This window comes from Rhinatrema bivittatum, chromosome 4, assembly GCF_901001135.1.
Source record: "Rhinatrema bivittatum chromosome 4, aRhiBiv1.1, whole genome shotgun sequence".
In the NCBI taxonomy this organism is placed as follows: domain Eukaryota; kingdom Metazoa; phylum Chordata; class Amphibia; order Gymnophiona; family Rhinatrematidae; genus Rhinatrema; species Rhinatrema bivittatum.
In genome coordinates this window covers 353,959,299-353,981,075 of record NC_042618.1, presented here as the reverse complement: position 1 = coordinate 353,981,075, position 21,777 = coordinate 353,959,299, and the positions used below count along the sequence as shown (strand labels likewise).

Genomic DNA, 21,777 nt, shown 5'->3' with positions numbered 1-21,777 from the left:
CCCTCCCGGGCTTAGCAATCAAGGTGATACCTGCAATATTTGAGTTTGGCAGCAGCGAGCCTCCGTCCCTCAGGTAGTTGCAAGTTTTTTTGTAGTACTGCTACTAGGGTAGTACTGCTACTAGGGAGGGGGCAAATTGTTTATAGAACTTAGCTGTCAGCCCATCTGGGCCTGGGATCTTATCAGCTCGGAGATCTTTAATAGCTAACAAGATTTCATGAGTTGAAGTTTCTTTGTCAAGATCTTCCATCATGTCAGATGATAACGAGGGAAGATCTAAATTTTGGAGATAGTCCTTTATGTTACTAGATGGGATACTGGTGTCGGCGCTATAAAGCCCCTCATAGAACTGTAGAAACCTGCTATGAATTTTAGGTGGATTAAATAGGAGATTTCCCTGCTCATCTTTAGTTTTGAGCACTAAATTTTGAGACATGATTTGCTTTAAACGCTGAGCTAGCAGCTTCCCGGCCTTATTCCCTTGTTCAAAATACTCGTTTGACCAAGTTTAAGGAAGGAGAAAGCTTCTCTACCTATAGTCTTTTTAACTCTTCCCTTGCCTGAGATAGCCTAGATAGGGTTCTGGCTGTGCCCCCCCGCTACATGTTAATGGGCCAAAGAGCAAAAAGTTCGCCTGAGCTCTTCTCATTTTTGTTCTTTCACTTTTTCAGTATATGACGCTCTGGAGATGAGCAGCCCCCTAGTGTAAGCTTTAAACCTATCCCACAGCACTACAGGGGAAGTCTCTCCATTATCATTGATGGTGAGATAAGTATGGATTTCATTTTGGAATGATTCACAAAAGTCATAATCTAGGAGTAGTGACTCATTGAGTCTCCAAAATTTAAGGCCTGGGTCCGAGCTAGCAAAGGAAAGATTTACCCAGATGGGAGCGTGATCTAACCAAACAATTGTCTCTATACCAGCACTCGTTACCTTGGTGCTAAGGTTCTTGTCTATCAGAAAATAATCAATTCTTGAATAATTGTCATGTACATTTGAATAGTATATATAGGAATGCGAATTTGGGTAATGGAATCTCCAAACATCAAGTAAGTTCCATTCTTCAATAAAGGTTTTAAGATGTACCCTATGAGATGCAAATAATGTTGCTATCCCAGATGAAGTATCCAAAGATGGTACTCTCGCAATATTAAAATCCCCGCCCACAATCAGATTTCCCACTTCACCTTGCAATAGTATATGACTTAAATCCTGTATAAAGGGTCCCTGACCTTTATTGGGCGCGTAAAGGTTAACCAGAGTGTATAGAGTCCCATTGACTAGTATTTGCAATACAAGGTATCTGCCCTTTGGGTCTTTGATAAGATTTTTAAGATCGAATAAGAAATCTTGGGAAAAAAGGATACAGACCCCAGTATACTTAGAGCCTTTATCGCAGGGTGAAAAATAAGCCTGAGGAAAATGCGTATGATGCAATAGGTGCTCATAGTGGGCCTTAAGGTGCATTTCTTGTACAAATGCTATATCTACTTGATGCCATTCCAGCTCCCTGTATAACATATGGCGTTTGTATGGGGAGTTCAGGCCTTTCACATTCAGAGAAAGTAAATGAAATGTAGCCATCGGGAGTACTTAAAAGATAATATTATCGTGAAAAATCAGGCTCAGAGAGTACTGATAGACTTCCGGCAAGTCATCATCCTCCCCCACGTTAAATATTACAGGCTCTCTGCCGCGATAGTTTAGGTATATTATACTAACAGACTGGTGTGTAGGATCATATGTCCCTTTGAAGAGAAAACATCTGGGATCTCCCCAACCCATGCAACCCTTAAGCCTGCAATTACCTCCACGCAGGCCACTTCCCACCATATCTTGGGAGGAGGTACTGCCCCTCTCCAGGGGAGGGTCTTCTCTCCACTCGACGATTAAATGCAAAATTCTAACCCTTAAAAGAATGCCCTTACTATTCAGAACTGTTAAGCCTATACAAGCCACCTTTTGATGATTCCATTAGCATAAAGGTCCTTATCAAATAACCAGATACATGATGATGTTACTTGCAGTGATCGCTAAGCATAACTCAAGAAATGGGTCATTATTTAAATGTGTCCATTCAAAAGCGAAGCATCTCTGTTGCTTATGGTGGAAGTCATGTACTGTCTTTTTGCGAAGGTGGACTTCCAGGCTGTCTACGCAGCCTGTTGTTACCTTTTCTGATGCGCTGCCATGTCGCGTATGAACCTTTGAGAGCTCGAGCTTTATCCTGTTGCATAGGATGCTCCATAGGGAGAAAACCACGAGGCTGCAAGATGGCTGCCGCCTCATCGTATGAGCGGATTTTAGATGTAGTGCTATCCACACTAAACATTAAGCCAAAGGAATGTAGCCATCTGTATTTGATGCTCTCCTTATGCAAAAAGCTGGTGATATCCTTCAGTTCTTGGCGACTCTGGAGTGTCACTTTGAATAGATCTGCAAAATTAGATATTTCCTTGTCTTCCCAGGACCACTTAGGATGCTGTCAGGCTGCCTGCGCAATTTTTTCCTTCATGCAGTAGTTGTTGAAACATACGAATATGTCCCTTGGACGATTCGCTATAACTGGATCTATTGCACGATGGGCTAGATCAAGTTTCACATTAGGCGGCAGTGCTTCCGAATCAGAACTTGTGGTGCTAAGTAAGTGCTGGCAAAATCTTACCACTATCTTGCTACAGTTCTTATTTTCCGGCGTTTCGGCAAAACCTCAAAATCTCAAGTTGTTTCGCCTGGTTCGATTTTCCAAGTCGGCTAGTTTTTCTTTTAAAGCAGAGTTTGTCTTCCTGAAGTTTAGCACAGACGTTTTGCAGCGTTTTGCTTAACTCCTCCTGGCAGTCAAGGTGAATATCCATTTTGTCTACACGATGTCCCATCAATGCTATTTCTTCTTTGATTTCCGGCATGCTTTCCAGTAACTCTTTTTTATTATTTTTTATGTGTCTGCGTAGCTTGCAAACCAGTTGCGGAATTCATCTCTTGATGGCATATTGGTTGTTGGGCCTGAATCATCCACTAAGCTGGGGCCTGCATCTGGGTCTTCAGGCCTATCCATGCTTCCATCTCCGCTGTCCATGGCCTCCTCTTTACAATTCGAAAATCGGCGGAAATCCACTGATTTTCACTTGGTAGCTATGCTGGTTTCTTCTATTTTGCGATCCGTTGCTAATATTAGCTGCAGACGTCCTGTAAATGCTTAGATGTGGGCAGATTCACCGAGTGGAGTGGGGAGCTCCGCAAAAGCTGCCTCCACTATCGATGACGTCACTTCTCTCCTGGGCCACCAGTTTTTACTATGCATGCTATCAAAAATAGGCACAAAAAAAAAGTGCTGATTTTGGTGCAGGTTTTATTATATCGTCCTCCTTAGTATTTTATTGATAATTCCTTGTTTAAAATTGTAAACTACTGGGAAGAAAGAGAAAGTATATAAGCCAAAATAGAAATAACTCTATGGAACTGTCATGTTCTGGCTGTCAGGTGATGGTAATGTAACTGGCTCAAATTCTGAGAACACCAAGTCAATCGATCTTTGGAGAAGGGAGTGTTTCCACCAGGGCTGGTAATAGGGAGGAGGATGGAAATCATAGGCCACCTTGTCCAACCTCTGTGGTGGAAAAACTAATAGAGACTCCACTAAAGAAAAGTATTGTGAAATATCGAGCATCTGGCAGGTTACAGAATCCAAGGCAGCATGGTTTTACCAATGGGAGATCATGTCAAAAAAATGTGATCAATTTCTTTGATTGGGTGATGGGTGACCAAAGAATTAGATCAGGGGCATGCAGTAGATGTGGTATACTTGGATTTCAACAAAGCTTTTGATACTGCAGTCTGGGGGTTGGCCCAGGTTAGTGGACTGGATTGGAAATGACGGAGTGATAGACAGACAAGGATAGTGGTAAATGGAGTTCACGCCAAGAAAAAAGGGTGATTTACTAGAGTGCCTCATGGCTGTACGTAGCCATGGGTGGGCCAAGGCCCTACCACCTGGGGCTCAGGCCCACCCAATCGCAGCCATCTGACAGCGAAGACCTGCAGAATGGCTGCTGTGGACCCAATCCTGCGGCAGTTGTAGTATGGCTGCTGTGGACCCCATGCCATGGCAGCTGAAGGAGGAGAAGGCTGCCGCATACCCCATCCCATGGTGGCCAAGAAGGGGTCGGGCGGTGACTGAAGAAGAGACCCTGAGAGTGGGAACCTATGTGTGAGTGGGAGCAAGAGACTGTGTGTATATGTGTATGTCAGTAAATGTGTGTGGGACAGTAGCGTACCTAAAGTAAATGGTACCCAGGTTGGATGCTACCTTTGGCAACCCCTCCCCGCCACAGCAACCCCCGCTTCATTTCCTCTCTGACCCCTCAGTATCCCCTCACTTGAAACTAGTAAAATCATACTAATAAAAACATTTCCAATGAGCTGATGAATAGAATAACATCCAATAATTAAGAGCTCATACAAAATGTTAAATGTTTTTAAACAGAAATAAAATATTTCAAAATGACAGACACATCAGACACTCAATAATTAAAACTAATAAGGGTGGAAAAATTCCCCACTCTCCATGCCTGAAATGTTTGGATTTCCAGTCGCCCTGAGCTTTTCTTGGATTAGTGGGGCAGCACAAAATTTCTTCACACACACACACAGCACGGGCAGAATCCCATTGACACACACACAAAAAACCAAAGCAGGCTCCCATTCTCATACACACACACAAAACCCAGGGAGAGAGAGTTGGGATGCTTGTAGAGGGAGTAGAGAAGCCCTATATATAGAAAACCTTCCATACCAAAACAGCACTAACTGCCAGCACTGAAACCTACCGTTGAAAAGGCAACACTGCAAATACTACACTGGGCCCTAAAACACCAATGCACCCTCCTATTAGGAAAACAGAACAAGCCAGGCTGTTATAGATCTCTTCACAGAAACTATGTGCTAGCAGAATATCTCACCTCTGTCACACATGCAGAACACACACAGTCCCTTACCAGATACAAAGTAAAAAATAGACCACAAAGTATAAATAAAAATATGCAGACAAAAATTGAACTGGAGACAAATACAAGCCAGACTCTGTATGCAGTGCAATAATGGAAAAATAGAATCATCATTCCTCATAAAACAAAACAAAATCACTCTTATACATGCTCTCTCTCTCTCACTCACATACACACACTCAATCATACATGCTCTGTCTCTCTCTCTCACACACATGCACACATGCAAACTCTCTCACAAAACCCTACAGAAAAACTACATGCCAGTTACACACACAGAACATAGACCCTTTCCTAATACAGAATAAAGGACTACAAATTAGAAACAGAAGCATGCAGACAAAAATAAAATGGAAAGTCCGAAAGAACAAAATACAATTATGTAATGCACATTCCCAAAGACAACACAAAAAACAATCTCACTAAATATAAAGATTTGTGACTGGACTCGATGTATGTATAAATCTTCACATGAAATAAGTTATAAATGAAAACATTTTTAAATGAAAAAGAGTGACCATCATATGGCACTGCACAATGATTATTATCTGGGCTCAAGGTGCTGCCCTTTTATGGTGCCTTGTTTTTAATCATCAGTTACCCATAGAACATAAGAACATAAGAAATTGCCATGCTGGATCAGACCAAGGGTCCATCAAGCCCAGCATCTTGTTTCCAACAGAGGCCAAAACCACAAGAACCTGGCAATTACCCAAACACTAAGAAGATCCCATGCTACTGATGCAATTAATAGCAGTGGCTATTCCCTAAGTAAAATTGATTAATAGCCATTAATGGACTTCTCCTCCAAGAACTTATCCAAACCTTTTTTGAACCCAGCTACACTAACTGCACTAACCACATCCTCTGGCAACAAATTCCAGAGCTTTATTGTGCGTTGAGTGAAAGAATTTTCTCCGATTAGTCTTAAATGTGCTACTTGAAAATATTTTTAAGGAGTTTTGAGGTGAATCATTAAAAATTCCTTTTTCCTTTTGTGCAAAAAACTCAAAATCACACATTTATGATGTGAAAAATTGCAAAATGCATACTTCCCTTTCCCTTTGTAATAAATTTAAAGAAAGGATGCTGAGAGGTTAGTTCCACCATATTCTGATTGAAATGCCCGACATTGCAATGTTTTGGAAGCCCTGGACTCTTCCTTCTTCAGGGGAACACTATTTATGCTCTTAGTCTGCAAAGCTCTGATATAGTTCTTGGAAGGAAATGCGAAGTACTTTGCCAACAATGCTTCTGACTTCACGGCTTACTTGGATAGCGTATAAAGTAAAAGTGTTTCACCCGGCAGCCGAATCACCGGACATCCAGAGACTGAACATGCTTGAACTAAACAGAATGATTATCGTTCATTGCTTTTTTTTTTCAATCCAGATTTAGAGCAGCAGTCAGCTAGAATAAGTAGTGATCAGACCATGAATATTTTTGCCACTACCACTCGCGGCCGGGCTGCATTTTGTGTATGAGGTCCGAGCCTATGTGCTCTCTCAATACGCAGCTTGCCATGTGCTCGCGTTAGGCCCAGCTCCTGCTCTAACCAGGCTGCCAATTTTGCAGGTAGATTCTTGTCCTCAAGGGACTCTGGCAACCCCACAAATCGCAGGTTCGACCTGCGTGAGCAATTTTCCAAATCCTCAATCTGGGCCGCCTGTTTTACTACCGAGGCTTGTAGTGCCATGATAGCTATGAAAAACGCGCTTCAATTTTCCCCATATTCGCCGATATCTCAATGATTTTAAGGGAGATATTTTTAATATCGGGTCCCAGAGCCTCCAGCACCGCAGTTTTGACATCGGCAAGTGCCGCAACGAAAAGCGATTCAGGCACAGAACTGGTGGCCATGAATGAGCCGGCTGAACACCTCTGACGCTCCTTCACTTTTTCTCTGTCTTTTTTAACCAGCCGGGTGGACATACCTTTCTTTTTCTGTTCCCCAATTGTCCAGCTACAGCGCCACGCACAATCAGACTCACGATTTGGCTTTTAGGGGGCAGATGGGGTTGGATGCAGTAGGCCCGGCGCCGAGCAAAGGGGGATTACATCCTCCTCCCTCACTGCATCACGTGATCTCCCCCGTAATAAGGTTTAACAAAATGGTAGAGCAGGGATTTAGTGGACATGAAGAGGGCTTAATTTTTGTGAGAATTTGAAGGATTTCATTACTGGCGACATCTTCAAAGATGTCCCAAATAATGTTGGGGACAATATTCTGTATTGGTTGGGTTGGATGGGTGTAAGATGGAAAGTTGTTATTTTGGAACTGAAATTGTTAGTGAATGCATTAAAAAGTTCAGAATATGAGTTGGCTTTGGGATATTTAGGTCCACTGACCCTCTTCACGTAACCCAGGTCTCAATTCTGGAGACCCCAGGGTCCTCCCCTAGGAAAATAAACCAGAAGGGAGTAGCAAAGGAATATGCTGCCTCTCGAAGGGTCAATTAAAAATTCCAAAATTTAAGGTGACGACTTGGGTTTATATAGGCAAGGAGCTCACCATCTCAATCTCCCACATGAGAGCACTAAAACCCATAATACTGCTATGTTTGTTCCCCCCTGTAAAGATAGCACATTCCTCTTGGTAGGAACTGCTCTCTGTAGCACTAGAAGAGGGACTTATGCAGCAAAGAGTATGAAATCATCCTATGAAAAAAAGCAATTGTGTAAGGTAAAAGGCAGTTAATTAGCTTATGTGAAGAATTTTGTTATACAGCAGGTGGGAATAGTGGAACAAAGGTAATCAGCAATGAATGACTAAAAGTGGATCAAGATATTGCACAGAGCTTAGCATAAGACTTTTTAAAACATGATAGTTTCACAAGCTGTTTTTTTTTTTTTTACCTTAGTCTCTTAGCAATGAGCCAGAATAGAAACAGGAAAACTTCTGCTGACTGCTGATAAGGCCAGTGCCTAACCCATCTGGGAGTCATTTAGCAACTAGATGTCTCCTAGCAAAACCACAGCTTTCGGCATGAACTTGCTGAAACTGTGAATTCTAAATATAATAACTGAAACTGCTTAACCTAGACCAGAGTCAGAAATTGGAGGTATAAGGGAAAGGCAATTAACAGCCTCTGGCAGATCATCAGCGACAGAGTGTCTTTAGCAATCTCATGGTGTTTCTCCAGGCCTGTGGTCTCATAGTATTCCCAGATACATTGATTCACAAAGGAGGACTGTGAGGGAAGTATCTATGTAAAAATCTTTATGCATAGCTTTATTACTGCAATACTATGCACCTTTACTGATTTATGCAATATTTGCTACAATACTGTGTGCCTTTGCTGATCTTTACAATATTTACTGCTGTTTACAATACTTAGTAAACAAAGTATTTGCTTTTATAAGTATGTGTTTGTATTCTATGACATAATACACCACCACTTGTTCCACCTTTTACAGCAATGCACTCAGACTTTATTTCATCAGCATTGTACCATACAAGATAGGAAAAATTTTCACCTCTTTTCTCACATATTCTGTTTCATTTTCTTTCTCCTGCTTTCATCATATCCAGAAGGCAGAGTTGTAAAATAACTAGGCACATGTTTTTATTTTACATTGTAAGAAAGCATCCGTTATTTTTTATTACAAAAAATGTAACCAGTGACTTTAGTGCTCATGATGGAGGCCAAATTGAAACAATGAACTCCTCCATTTAAGGTGAATTTTTCAGACCCATGCGTGGATGTCCATGTGCATGTGCGGTTCCTGGCATGAGCACAAGGATACACCAATTTTATAACATGCACGTGCCAATGTGTGCATGTGTGCGCGAGTGCAAATTCTCGTGTGCAAGGGGGGGATTTTGCTACATGCGCGCGGTGGCGTGATAGGGCCTTTTCCCAATTCCCTCCCAGTCTGCTCCAATAAACGAGCGGACTGGGAGGGAACTTCCTTAACCTCCTTCCTACCCTGCATACCTTCCCCCATCCTCCCTGACCCCTAAAAATCCTCTGAATAGGGTTTTTTCCCCCCCTTACTTACCCTCTGTCCCGAATAGCAGTAACTTGTGCGGGCCAGCCGGCTTCCGGTGTGCACGTCACAGGGACAGTGCCTAATGGCGCTGTCCTGGCCAGCCCACGCCCTGCCCAAACCCCACCCTTTTTTTTTTTTTAAAGTCCACTCTTCTGCACATACCGGGAAACGTGTGTGGCTGCAGCCCTTTAAAAATGCCTGTGGCACGCACGCGGCCCGGTCACACACACACATCTCCTGTTTTTTACATGCGCCTGCATTTTAAAATGTATTCGTATATTGGCAGAACCATTACAGCACAGCCTGCCCCCCACTGCTGCTGCTGGCGGGCCCCTTTTTGTAGAGTTTGATCAGTGTTTCATTTCTCTGATTCTGTTTATCACTTTTTATGTTTAATTGATTTTAGGATTTTAATTTGATTTGTTGTTTTAATAATGCATTTCTGCATTGAACACTGGTTTGGAAAGATGCTGTACAAATGGAAAAATTAAATCCTGCTCTTAAGAGGCCAACTCTAGGGGTGCGAGAGGGTTGCTCATTTATGCCCGATTTTAAATGGCCCACGCGCGTAAAAAACAGGGGTTACACACGCGGGCACGCCGTGCACATTTTAAAAGGGGCCCATCTGCGGGAATAACCCCTGTTACACGCACAAGAGCCAGGCCTTGGCAAAGGGGTGCACCGGGGGGGGGGGGGCGTGGGGAGGGCCGGAGGCGGCTGGTACAGTGGCCATTTGCTGCTGTACCGGCACGCACAACCTGCTACTGCTCCTTTGGAGGAGCAAAAGGTAAATTAAAAAAATTGGGGGTACCTAGGATGGGGGTGGGTAGAGAGGGGAAGGTGAAGGGAGGGTAGGGGGTAGGGAACTGGGGGAGTCCCGATCTTGTCGCCATGCAAATTAGCTAAATTCTACCCCCCCTTGCATCACTTTGCACTTGTTCATATTAAATTTCATTTACCATTTGCATTCTCATTTTCCCAGTTTTGCAATGTCCTTTTGCAATTTTTCACAATCCTCTTGCGATTTAAAAACTTTGAATAATTTTGTGTCATCTGCAGATTTTATCATCTCACTTGTTCCCATTTCTAGGTCGCTTATAAATATATTAATAAGCAGTGGTTCCAGAACAGATCCTTGGGGCACTCCACTATTCACCTTTTCCATTGGGAAAATTTAACATTTAGTTCCACTCTTTGGGGTAGATTTTTAAAAAGTGCGCCTTCGCGTACTTTTCTTGGCGCACCAGGCGCCAACAAAAGTACTCTGGATTTTAGCAGATGAATGGCAGATGAATAGCCGCTAAAATCCAGGATCGGCGCGCACAAGGCTGCCGATTTTGTGCAGCCGGCGTGCGCCAAGCCACGCAGCCTGCCTCCGTTCCCTCCAAGGCCGCTCCGAAATCGAAGCGGCCTCGGAGGGAACTCGCTTTCGCCCTCCCCTCACCTTCCCCTCCCTTCCTCTATCTAACCCACCCCCCCCCCCCCGGCCCTATCTAAACCCCCCCCCCTACCTTTGTCGGGGGATTTACGCCTCCCGGAGGGAGAAGTAAATCCCCGCGCGCCAGCAGGCCGCTAGTGCGCCGAGACGCAACCTGGGGGTGGTTCCGGAGGGCGCGGCCACGCCCCCGGGCCCGCCCCCGAAACACCGCGTCCCGCCCCCCTCGAAAACCCCCGGGACTTACGCGAGTCCCGGGGCTCTGCGCGCGCCAGCAGGCCTATGGAAAATAGGCGCCCCGGCGCGCAAGGCCCTGCTCGCGTATATCCGGGCGGATTTACGCGAGTAGGGCTCTTAAAATCCGCCCCTTTATTTTTTATCTTTTAACCAGTTGGCAATCCACACTGCTCCCTATCACAAGTCATTTTAATTTTCTAAGAAGTCTGTCGTGAAGGACTTTGTCAAATGCTTTCTGGAAATCCAGATACACTATATCAACTAGCTCACCTTTATCCACGTTTATTTATGCCTTCAAAAAAATGTAGCACATTTGTGAGGCAAGCCTTCCCTTGGCTAAATCCATGTTGGCTTTGTCCCATTAAACTATGCCTATCTATATGTTCAACAGTTTTGTTCTTTATGATAATTTCTGCCATTTTGTCTGTTACAGACATCAGACTCACTGGTCTATAGTTTCCTGGATTAGCTCTTGATCCCTTTTTTCAAAATTGGCGTACATTGGCAGCCCTCCAATCTTCAGGTATCATAAATGATGTTACTGATAGTTTATACGTTTCCAATAGCATAACAACATAAGAAAATGCCATACTGGGTCAGACCAATGGTCCATCAAGCCCAGCATCCTGTTTCCAACAGTGGCCAATCCAGGCCATAAGAACCTGGCAAGTACTCAAAAACTAATCCTATTTCATGTTACCATTGCTAATGTCTGTGGCTATTCTCTAAGTGAACTTAATAGCAGGTAATGGACTTCTCCTCCTAGAACTTATCCAATCCTTTTTTAAACACAGCTATACTAACTGCACTAACCACATCCTCTGGCAACAAATTCCAGAGTTTAATTGTGCGTTGAGTAAAAAAGAACTTTCTCCGATTAGTTTTAAATGTGCCTCATGCTAACTTCATGGAGTGCCCCCTAGTCTTTCTACTATCCAAAAGAGTAAATAACCAATACACATTTACCCATTCTAGACCTCTCATGATTTTAAACACCTCTATCAAATCCCCCCTCAGCCATTTCTTCTCCAAGCTGAACAGTCCTAACCTCTTTAGTCTTTCCTCATAGGGGAGCTGTTCCATCCCCTTTATCATTTCAGTTGCCCTTCTCTGTACCTTCTCCATCGCAACCATGTCGTTTTTGAAATGCGGCGAGCAGAATTGTACACATTGTTCAAGGTGCGGTCTCACCATGGAGTGATACAGAGCCATTATGACATTTTCCGTTTTATTCACCATTCCCTTTCTAATAATTCCCAATGTTCTGTTTGCTTTTTTGACTGCCGCAGCATACTGAACCGACTATTTCAATGTGTTATCCACTGTGACGCCTAGATCTCTTTCTTGGGTGGTAGATCCTAATATGGAACCTAACATTGTGTAACTATAGCATAGGTTATTTTTCCCTATATGTATCACCTTGCACTTATCCACATTAAATTTCATCTGCCATTTGGATGCCCAGTTTTCCAGTCTCACAAGGTCTTCCTGCAATTTATCACAATCCGCTTGTGATTTAATTACTCTGAATAATTTTTGTATTACCTGCAAATTTGATTACCTCACTCATCGTATTCCTTTTCAGATCATTTATAAATATATTGAAAAGTACGGGTCCCAATACAGATCCCTGAGGCACTCCACTGCCCACTCCTTTCCACTGAAAAAATTGTCCATTTAAACCTACTCTCTGTTTCCTGACTTTTAGCCAGTTTGAAATCCACGAAAGGACATCGCCACCTATCCCATGACTTTTTACTTTTCCTAGAAGCCTCTCATGAGCAACTTTGTCAAACGCCTTCTGAAAATCCAAATCTACCGGTTCACCTTTATCTACATGCTTATTAACTCCTTAAAAAAAGTGAAGCAGATTTGTGAGGCAAGCCTTGGGTAAAGCCATGCTGACTTTGTTCCATTAAACCATGTCTTTCTATATGTTCTGTGATTTTGATCTTTAGACTACTTTCCATTATTTTTCCTGGCACCGAAGTCAGGCTAACTGGTCTGTAGTTTCCTGGATCGCCCCTGGCGCCATTTTTAAATATTGGGGTTACAGTAGCCACCCTCCAGTCTTCAGGTACAATGGATTATTTTAATGATAGATTACATATTTTTACTAATAGATCTGAAATTTCATTTTTTAGTTCCTTCAGAACCCTGGGGTGTATACCATCCGGTCCAGGTGATTTACTACTCTTCAGTTTGTCAATCAGGCCTACCACATCTTCTAGGTTCACCGTGATTTGGTTCATTCCATCTGAATCATTACCAATGAAAACCTTCTCCGGAACGGTTATCTCCCCAACATCCTCTTCAGTAAATACCAAAGCAAAGAAATCGTTTAATCTTTCCGCGATGGCCTTATCTTCTCTAAGTGCCCTTTTAATCCCTCGATCATCTAACAGTCCAACTGACTCCCTCACAAGCTTTGTGCTTCGGATATATTTTAAAAAGTTTTTACTGTGAGTTTTTGCGTCTACCGCCAACTTCTTTTCAAATTCTCTCTTAGCCTGACTTATTAATGTCTTATTTAATTTGCCAGCGCTTATGCATTATCCTGTTTTCTTCTGTTGGATCCTTCTTACAATGTTTGAATGAAGATCTTTTGGCTAAAATAGCTTCTTTCTCCTCACCTTTTAACCATGCCGGTAATCATTTTGCCTCCCTTCCACCTTTCTTAATGTGTGGAATACATCTGGACTGTGCTTCTAGGATGGTATTTTTTAACAATGTCCACGTCTCTTGTACACTTTTTATTTATTTATTTATTTATTTATTTATTTATTTAAAATCTTTTCTATACCGTCGCTAAGTTATACACCATCGCAACGGTTTACATGTAGGCACAAATTAAATATAGGTAAAAGTGTACTATAGTACATTCTAACAGGTGCTGTCAAAGGTTCGGTTACAATATATCATTAGGCAAAATAATTTTTAGAGAAGTGTGTCATGACCGAGTGTACTGAAAGTACTTTTACGGGTAATTTATCATACATAGTGTTATCAATATGCTAGCTTTGATGTGGGGTTCATAGACTACTCTACTGTATCGTCCTAAGTACTGTGTGGCTGTTCCTTTCCATTTTTTTCTATTTTTCTCATTTTAACAAAGTTTCCCTTTTGAAAGTTTAGCACAAGAGCCATGGATTTGCTTACTTTCCCCCTTCCATTCATTAATTCAAATTTGATCATATTATGATCAATATTGCCAAGCGGCCCCACCACCATTACCTCTCTCACCAAATCCTGGGCTCCACTGAGAATTAGATCCATCCAGGAACTTTATTTCTCTAGCATGTCCCAAATGGTCCGGGGTCCAGGCCTCCACGAATTTGATCAACTCATCCTCCTTGAGGGATTCAGGCAGACCGATGATCTTAATATTATTTCTGAGGCTCCTGTCTTCTTGATCTTCTAGTTTAGCCAGCAGAGCAGAGTAGCCTGCTGAGTCCACGGTTCTGCCACCTGCCGCTAAGCCTCTGCTAACCGGTCTCCCTGATCCGAAATACTTGCTCTGCGCCCTCCAAGCGCCTGGTCTGCCCCTCCAAGGTTTCCCGGATCCCATCCATGGAGGTTTGAAGTTTTAACAGGCTCACCTCCAGCGCTGCCGACACGCTGCCAGTAATTTGTCGGATAACCGCTTCAGAGATGGTGGCTTGTGCCTGGGGGCTCTCCACCGCGGCGGCCATCTTGGAGGCACGGGGGCGCAGAGCAACCGCGGTCCTGCGGCTGCGCTGGCGCATTCCCCGCCCGGGAGATCACGGATTCCGGCTGTCCCGGTCCTGGCCAGCAGGGAGGATCCTCTCACCAGCGGAATCGCCCCCGCAGCCGCCGCACGCACGGCCCGCCCGCCGGAGCCGCCACCACAAAGACCTCGTGGCAGAGCGCCATTTAGGCCCCGGCAGTCTTCCGCTCCAGCACGGTCCGGTCAGCGTATCACACCCGCGATGAGTTGACCCCCCGCTGCCCCCGTTCTCACGGACCCTCCGGACGAGGTGGGGTGAAGTTTCGCCGCATGTTTACATTTTTTTTGGCCGCGGTAAGGGGGGAGGGCTGCGGAGCTCAAGCTCGACGCTGCCACCCAGCTGACGTCATCGCCGGAAGTCCCTCTCTAGCATGTCCCGATGATACATTTACCCAGTCAATATCGGGGTAATTGAAATCTCCCATTATTACCGCACTACCAATTTGGTTAGCTTCCCTAATTTCTCTTAGCATTTCACTGTCTGTCTCACCATCTTGGCCAGGTGGACGGTAGTATACTATCACTATAGTCTTCCCCAACACACAAGGGATTTCTACCCATAAAGATTTGATTGTGCATTTAGTCTCATGCAGGATGTTTATCCTGTTGGACTCTATGCCATCCCGGACATAAAGTGCCACACCGCTTCCCGGGTGCTCCTCTGTCAGTGCAATATAATTTGTACCCCAGTATAGCACTGTTCTATTGGTTATCCTCCTTCCACCATGTCTCTGAGATGCCAATTAAGTCTATGTCATCATTCACTGCTATACATTTTAATTCTCCCATCTTACTTCTTAGACTTCTGGCATTAGCATACAAACATTTCAAAGTTTGTTTTTTGTTTGTATTTTCATTCTGCTTTTTAATTGATAGGGATAAGTTAGAATTTTTTAGCTCAGGTGAGTTTTTAGTTACAGGCACTTGGACTATTTTTCTAATTATTGGAACCTCACTGTCAGGATGCCCTAATTCTAATGCAACATTAGTATCCTTCGAAGATACCTCCCTCTGAACCATGCGCTGCCGAGCTGCTGTCGGCTTTCCCCTTTGTTCTAGTTTAAAAGCTGCTCTATCTCCTTTTTAAAGTCTAACTTCTGTTTATTCGCTGCCTTACTGACTATTAGTTAACTGTGCCCCAATACTTAAAAAAAAAAAATTTCCCAAGCAAAACTTACTGATTCCTTTCAGCCACCAGCAAGGTGATCCTCTCAGTGCTTGAGCTAAACTCTTAGGGGTAGATTTTTTTAAAAAGCGCGTTCGCGTACTTTTGTTTGTGCAGCAGGCGCAAACAAAAGTATGCTGGATTTTATAAGATACGTGCGTAGCCGCACGTATCTTCTAAAATCCTGGATCGGCGCGCGCAAGGCTGCCGATTTTGGGCAGCCGGTGCGCGCCGAGCCGCACAGCCTGTCTCCGTTCCCTCCGAGGCCACTCCAAAATCGGAGCGGCCTCGGAGGGAACTTTCTTTCGCCCTCCCCTCACCTTCCCATCCCTTCCCCTACCTAACCCACCCCCCCCCCCCCCCCCGGCCCTATCTAAACCCCCCCCTTACCTTTATCCATGGATTTACGCCTCCCGGAGGGAGACGTAAATCCACGCGCGCCAGCGGGCTGCTGGCGCGCCGAGACCCGACCCGGGGGTGGTTCCGGAGGGCGCGGCCCCAAAACGCCGCGTCGTTCGGCCCCGCCCCCTTCCAAAAACCCCGGGACCTACGCGCATCCCGGGATTCTGCGTGCGCCGACGGCCTATGGAAAATAGGCGCGCCGGCGCGCAAGGCCCTGCTCGGATTTACGCGAGCAGGGCTTTTAAAATCTGCCCGTTAACCTTTGAACTTGCTCCTTTCAGTTTTTTCCTAACCATTTTCCTCATTTTAGCATACTCGCCATTTTGAAAGTTAAATGCTGTCACAATAGATATTTTTGTGCTCCCTCCAGTTATTGAGTCAAATTTGATGAAGTTGTGATCACTATTGCCAAGTGGCTCCAATACTTTTACCAATCGCACCAAATCCTGTGTTCCACTAAGGACTAAGTCTAAAATAGTTTCCCTCTTGTTGGTTCTTGTACCAGCTGCTCCATGAATCATTCATTTATTTCATCTAGGAACTTTACTTCTCTAGAATGTCCTGATGTAACATTCACCCAGTCAATACTGGGGTAATTGAAATCACCCATTATTACTGTGCTGCTGTTGTTAGCTTCTCTAATTTCTTTTAGCATTTCATTGTCTATTAGTTCATTCTGCCCAGGTGGATGGTAATACAAAACTCCACTCTTATTTTATTCCCTTTTTCACCTGGAATTTCTATCCATAAAAATTCAACATTGCATTTTGTTTCCTGCAGAACTTTTATCCTGTTTCATGAAACATTTATTATTCAGTCTTCAAGCCCGTACGGTCTTTGGCCTCTCTCTCTGCTAAAACTGCCTACTCCATTTCCAGTTATTGTCAAATTGTGCTGGTGGTTTTAGTGGTGTGGGCACTTGCCCACTGGGAATGGGGGCTGAGCCTGCCAACTCATGTAACGTGGTCCACCAAAGAGCTTTCGGATGGAGTTGATTTCTGGTTGCTCTGCACCTGAGCCAGATGTGACTCAGCAACCTGGAAGTGAAAGGCTCCTTGACTCTGCACCAGTTCCCCTGGGTTTTATTTAACTCTGTTAAATGTGTATTGCACTTAGTTCTCCATGTCCTACATAGAGCTGAGAAAGATTAGGTGGTGTTGCCTGCCAAACTTTATGGAAACATTGGCAACTAAGCTGCTTAACCTTGTGGTGGCTGATCTCATTGCAGAATTTGCTGGCCAACCTGCTGAAGAGCGTGCATGCAAAGGCCGAAAAGGTTTCCAGCGCGTTAGAGGAGGTGCAAACCAAGCAAACTAACGTGGACGTAAGTGTTGGGTTTTGGTGTTGAGATTTTGGAAAGGCTGTTAGAGTGATGCCAGGGGGTCAGAATAAGTATCTGAAAGTGCCTCTGCTTTGGTAAAAAAGAGCTTTCTGAAAGTGGACATTCAAGTTCCATGTGATCTATGACACCAAAATTTCTATCAGCCTGGAAAGCCGGGTTGAAATCACCTTTTATCCTGTAGGACAGTGATTCCAAACCCTCTCCCGGAGGCACATATAACCAATCAGCTTTTCAGGATATCTGTAATGAATATACATGAAATAGATTTGCATATACCAGAGACCTAGTGTATGCAAATCTATCTCATACATGTTCATTGTGGCATTCCTAAAAGCTCAACTGGAGAGATATGCCTCCAGGAGAGAGAGTTGGGAAAATATTGCCACATGAAATAAAATACTTAAGCAAACCAAAACCGCCACTGTTCCCATTAGTGAATTTCATTCGCAGGCCTTGCTAGGGTTACCTGCCCATCAGGAGTAAGGAGGCCTGCAGACTGTCCTGCGGAGGAGAGGCCTCCTTAGGCGTCTCCCTCCTGTATACTTTTGGATGTTTGCCAGGGAAAAACATGGGCTGGTTTCATTGACTCAGCACTTTCTTTCCCTGCTGGCTGTTTGCGGTTATTTTTATGTTTTCGGTTGGCCTCTCCTCCCCAGGGTGCTCCAATTAGAGATGATGACAAATTCACATGTCAGGTACTTTGATGTTGGATGAACAGCAGCAGAAGTTATGGAAGATGTAGAATACAAGACAGGGGAGCACATGAGGAGAGCGAGAGAGTGACAAAGGTGGCAGCACAGGAGAGACACTAGCACATTTGAGTACTTAAAAAACCCCCCATTAATATTTATGTACAAAATGCAAATGATTTTCCAAGCAAATGGTTCATAGAGAACAATGCTTTTTCTAACATTGTTGTACAGTACCTGAATGTAATCTGAAAGGCAGAATTTAAATCAAAATAAATAAATACAAAACAAATAATAAAAGGTCTTTAAAATTCCTCTTCCCTCTTATTTCCTGTCATAGAAATCTCTCCAGCCCTGTTAGCTCTAACTAATCCTTCCACCTCACAGGAGTTTTGAGGCATTTTGCATGAAGAAACCAGTGTGCTTCTATAAGAAAGTCTGGTGACAAACCAAAAATTATCCATTTAACCATACTACTAACATATTTGCCATTATTGTGGGAGGCAGCACACTGCTACCTGCAAGGTTTAATTATAGCATGGATAACTGAAGAGTAACTTAGGGGAGGAGATTTGAAAAACTAGGGGGTGTTCCAGAAAAATGTAAAAATATAAGAAAGAAAACCTATTAGGACAAAAAGGAGAGCATGCCTAGGAGTAAGACTCAAAATGTAATAGAGGAAAAAAAATAGGCAAGCTAGTATTTGGAAGACTTAACTAGTACCAACATTTTAATTAAAGCATCATTAGGCAATGCACAATTACCAGAAGCTGCTCAGTTTATGTTTGTGTTCCGGATAAGGCTGAAAGTGAAGTGTTTTATCAGTGAACAGTTCTACAGATAAAAATAATCCTGGGATGTCACCCTTCACCCCCTTCCCCTCCCAGCTCCATGCATAAAAAACATTGGATTCTTTCTATTGAACCAGAGCAGGACTAATTCCAGAAATATAGTGGTACGTCAGCTTTTCCGGACTACAAAGGTTCCTTCTTCAGATGGCCTGTGGGATCTCAAAACCTCCCTGCACCGGAACATCTCTGGAGGGTTCTGCCTGGATTCAGTGAAAGGGGTGGAGTCCAGTAAATAACCCAGCAGGGGCACTGGTTAAAGAAAATGCAGTTCATCCCTCCTCTGTTTATTTTAGAATGTGGCCGAGAGAAAGAAGGCTTTACTGAGAGAAGAGTTCTCCGAGATTAAAGACCTGATTGAGAAAGAGGAGCAAGAAGCTATGCAAAGGGTGGAAGAGGAAGGGAAGCGAGTCAGTCAGAAGTTTGATTACACTCATAAAGTCCTCTGTAGGAAGAAGAATGAATGTGAAAAGCTCCAGGGGCAGCTTGAATTTCTGCTCTGTGAAGAGGACGAAATTACTTTTCTGAAGGTGAGTGGTTTTTAAGATTGCACTCCAAGTTCTCTGTAAGCATGTGGTAAAACAAATTGCAAGCATTTGGTTAACTTTATGCTGTGCAGTTATGTATAGCTGTTCCCCACCTCGAATGAGTACTTGATGTGTTTATTATTTTGATTTATTTTGATTTTGATTTATTTTTAAGACCATGTCTGTTGTACTGTAACCCATCTAGGACTATGGATAGGAGGGATAAAAATGCTTAGATAGGAAGGCTATAATTTTAAATACTGGGGGCTGTGCCCCTGCTCACTTTCCTTGCCCATCCTGCCAGTGGGGGCTCTACTCTAGATTCCTTGTTGGTGCCTAAGTGGAAAATGCAAGCTGGGTAGGGCAAGTGAAGGAAGGGCGGGGAGAGAGCTATAGAATTCTCCACCCTACCCCTCCCTTGACTGAGTGTGCATGGCAATGTCAGAAAGTGAGTTTTATGACTCAGTCAGCTGGATGTCTACATTATTGGTGTTTCGTACTTGCTCTGTTGGGGGTGGAGGAGTAGGGGTGTGTGTGTGGCAAGCATCCATTGTGGATGGCTGTAGGTCAGAAGGCTTGCAGAGGGTGTGTGAAGGGGGGGGGAGGGAGTACATGGTGACGGATGGGTGCATACATATGGTGGTGTGCTGTTGGGTTGGTGTGGGGCTGTGAGTAGTGAATGGGCACTTTACCCCCTTGCACTCTCCACATTCTACCCCAATTCCTCTCCCCCCTCACCTGTCTGGGAGTGGTGTGTACGTGTGGGAGAAGAATAAGTAGTATCAGCAGGTGAGTGGGGAATGTGTTGGAAAGGGTAACCCACCTCCTTTTTCCAATCACTCTCCCTCTCCTCCCCTGTGCAAGTGTGTGTGGGTGCATATGCACTTTCTCCCTCTCCCCCACTGGACTCCCCATGTCCCCTTTTCTCCCCCATGTGTGTTTGTTGTGGGAAGGTAAGAGTGAGGGTGTGAATTGGTGTGTTGGTGGGTGGACCCGTTCCTCCTTTCAGTCTCCACAGACTCTCCTTCCTCCGTGGGTGTGAGGTTGTGAGAATGTGAGTGTTTGTTATGGGGCTGGTGTGAATGTTATTAGGGATGAATTGTGTGTGTGTGTCTGGGGGACAGCGAGATGTGCACACTCTCCCCCTCACAGCTTTGCCCCTCCACCCCTCTCTTCCCCCCAGGTATGTAGGGGGTGGGTTGTGTATATGTGCTTTGGGGTTAGTGTGAGTGACTTGTGTGTGTTGGGGAATAATTGAAGTTATGTGTGTGTGCATATTAGGGAGTGGCTGGCATGTGGGGAGTGTGTGGGTGAAGGTCTATGTGTGTAAGGATTGGGTGTACTTATGTTGTGTGTTAGGGTTGAGGTGGCAGTGTGTGTGGGGATGGGGTGCATATGCATGGGGGAGTTCATATGCATGTGTGGGATGGGGTATATGTGGGGGAGCGGGGCTTTGCATGGGTAGGTATGCTGGGCGAGGTGGGGATGTGTGGGTAGATTAAAGTGAGGGTGTGTATGTGTGTGTGTGGGGGGGGGAGGGGGGTGAAGGTGTCTGTGTGTGGGTAGGATGGGCTGGGTTTGTAGGGTGTGTATGTGGGTGCAGGTGCGTGTATGATTGGGGTGGTGGGTGAGTAGGGAGTGTGTGCATGGGGGACAGTGGAGGTGTCATGGGTGGGGGGATGTGCACTCTCCCCTTCTCCCCTTCTCCAGCCCCCTTCCCCTTTCACTCTCCCACTGCTTCCCCCCCTCCCTTTCCGCTTCCCCCTTCCAGCCCCTCCCCCTTCCCCTCCCTCCTTACTCTCCCTACTCTGGCTCACCCCTTTCTTATTCCCCTCCGACTTGAGCTCTGACATCATCCGCAGTTGCTAGGGCCTGGGAACACCCAGCATCCCTTCTGCTATCTGCAGTGTTTCTCTTTCTGTGATTCTGCCAGTGAATCGTGGGTTTTTTTGGTTTTGTTTCATTTTGCTGGTGAGGCCAGGAAACCCCTGCTGTTTCTGCTGCCTGTGCAGCAGCAGACCTACTGCCCCACACTCCTCCCTCACTGCCTGCAGCCCTCTCCCCTGCTGCGGGTGATGTTATTGCATCGCACATGTGCAGATGCGACGCAGTGTTTACCCGAAGCCCTAATAATCTTATAGTATATAGAGAAATAAAAATGGTATTGTCTAAAGAAAGAAAAATACATTCCTCAAGTTCTGTGAATACAGAAGTGTTGTGAGTACAGAACTGTTGTGAGTACAGATTTGTCAAAAAAAGAAAAAAACATATCTATACTTACATCCAAAAAACTCCATGCTGTTAAAATAGTGAAACCCCCTTTTGGGGATTGGAAAGATTAAATGTGATCTTTTGATTTTTCTTTACATTGGAGTAGTTCCTATC

At 44.4% G+C, this 21,777-nt stretch overlaps 1 protein-coding gene across 2 annotated transcripts in view; it reads left to right on the top strand.

The window, feature by feature from the left end:
* The window catches only part of LOC115090966 (E3 ubiquitin/ISG15 ligase TRIM25-like), a 97,874-nt gene that overhangs the window by 16,279 nt on the left and 59,818 nt on the right, over positions 1-21,777 (top strand). For both annotated transcript variants that reach the window (XM_029600695.1, XM_029600694.1), the window contains exons 2-3: positions 17,215-17,310; positions 19,162-19,395. In XM_029600695.1, the coding sequence (XP_029456555.1) occupies positions 17,215-17,310; positions 19,162-19,395 (330 nt within the window). The remainder of the gene's footprint in view (positions 1-17,214; positions 17,311-19,161; positions 19,396-21,777) is intronic.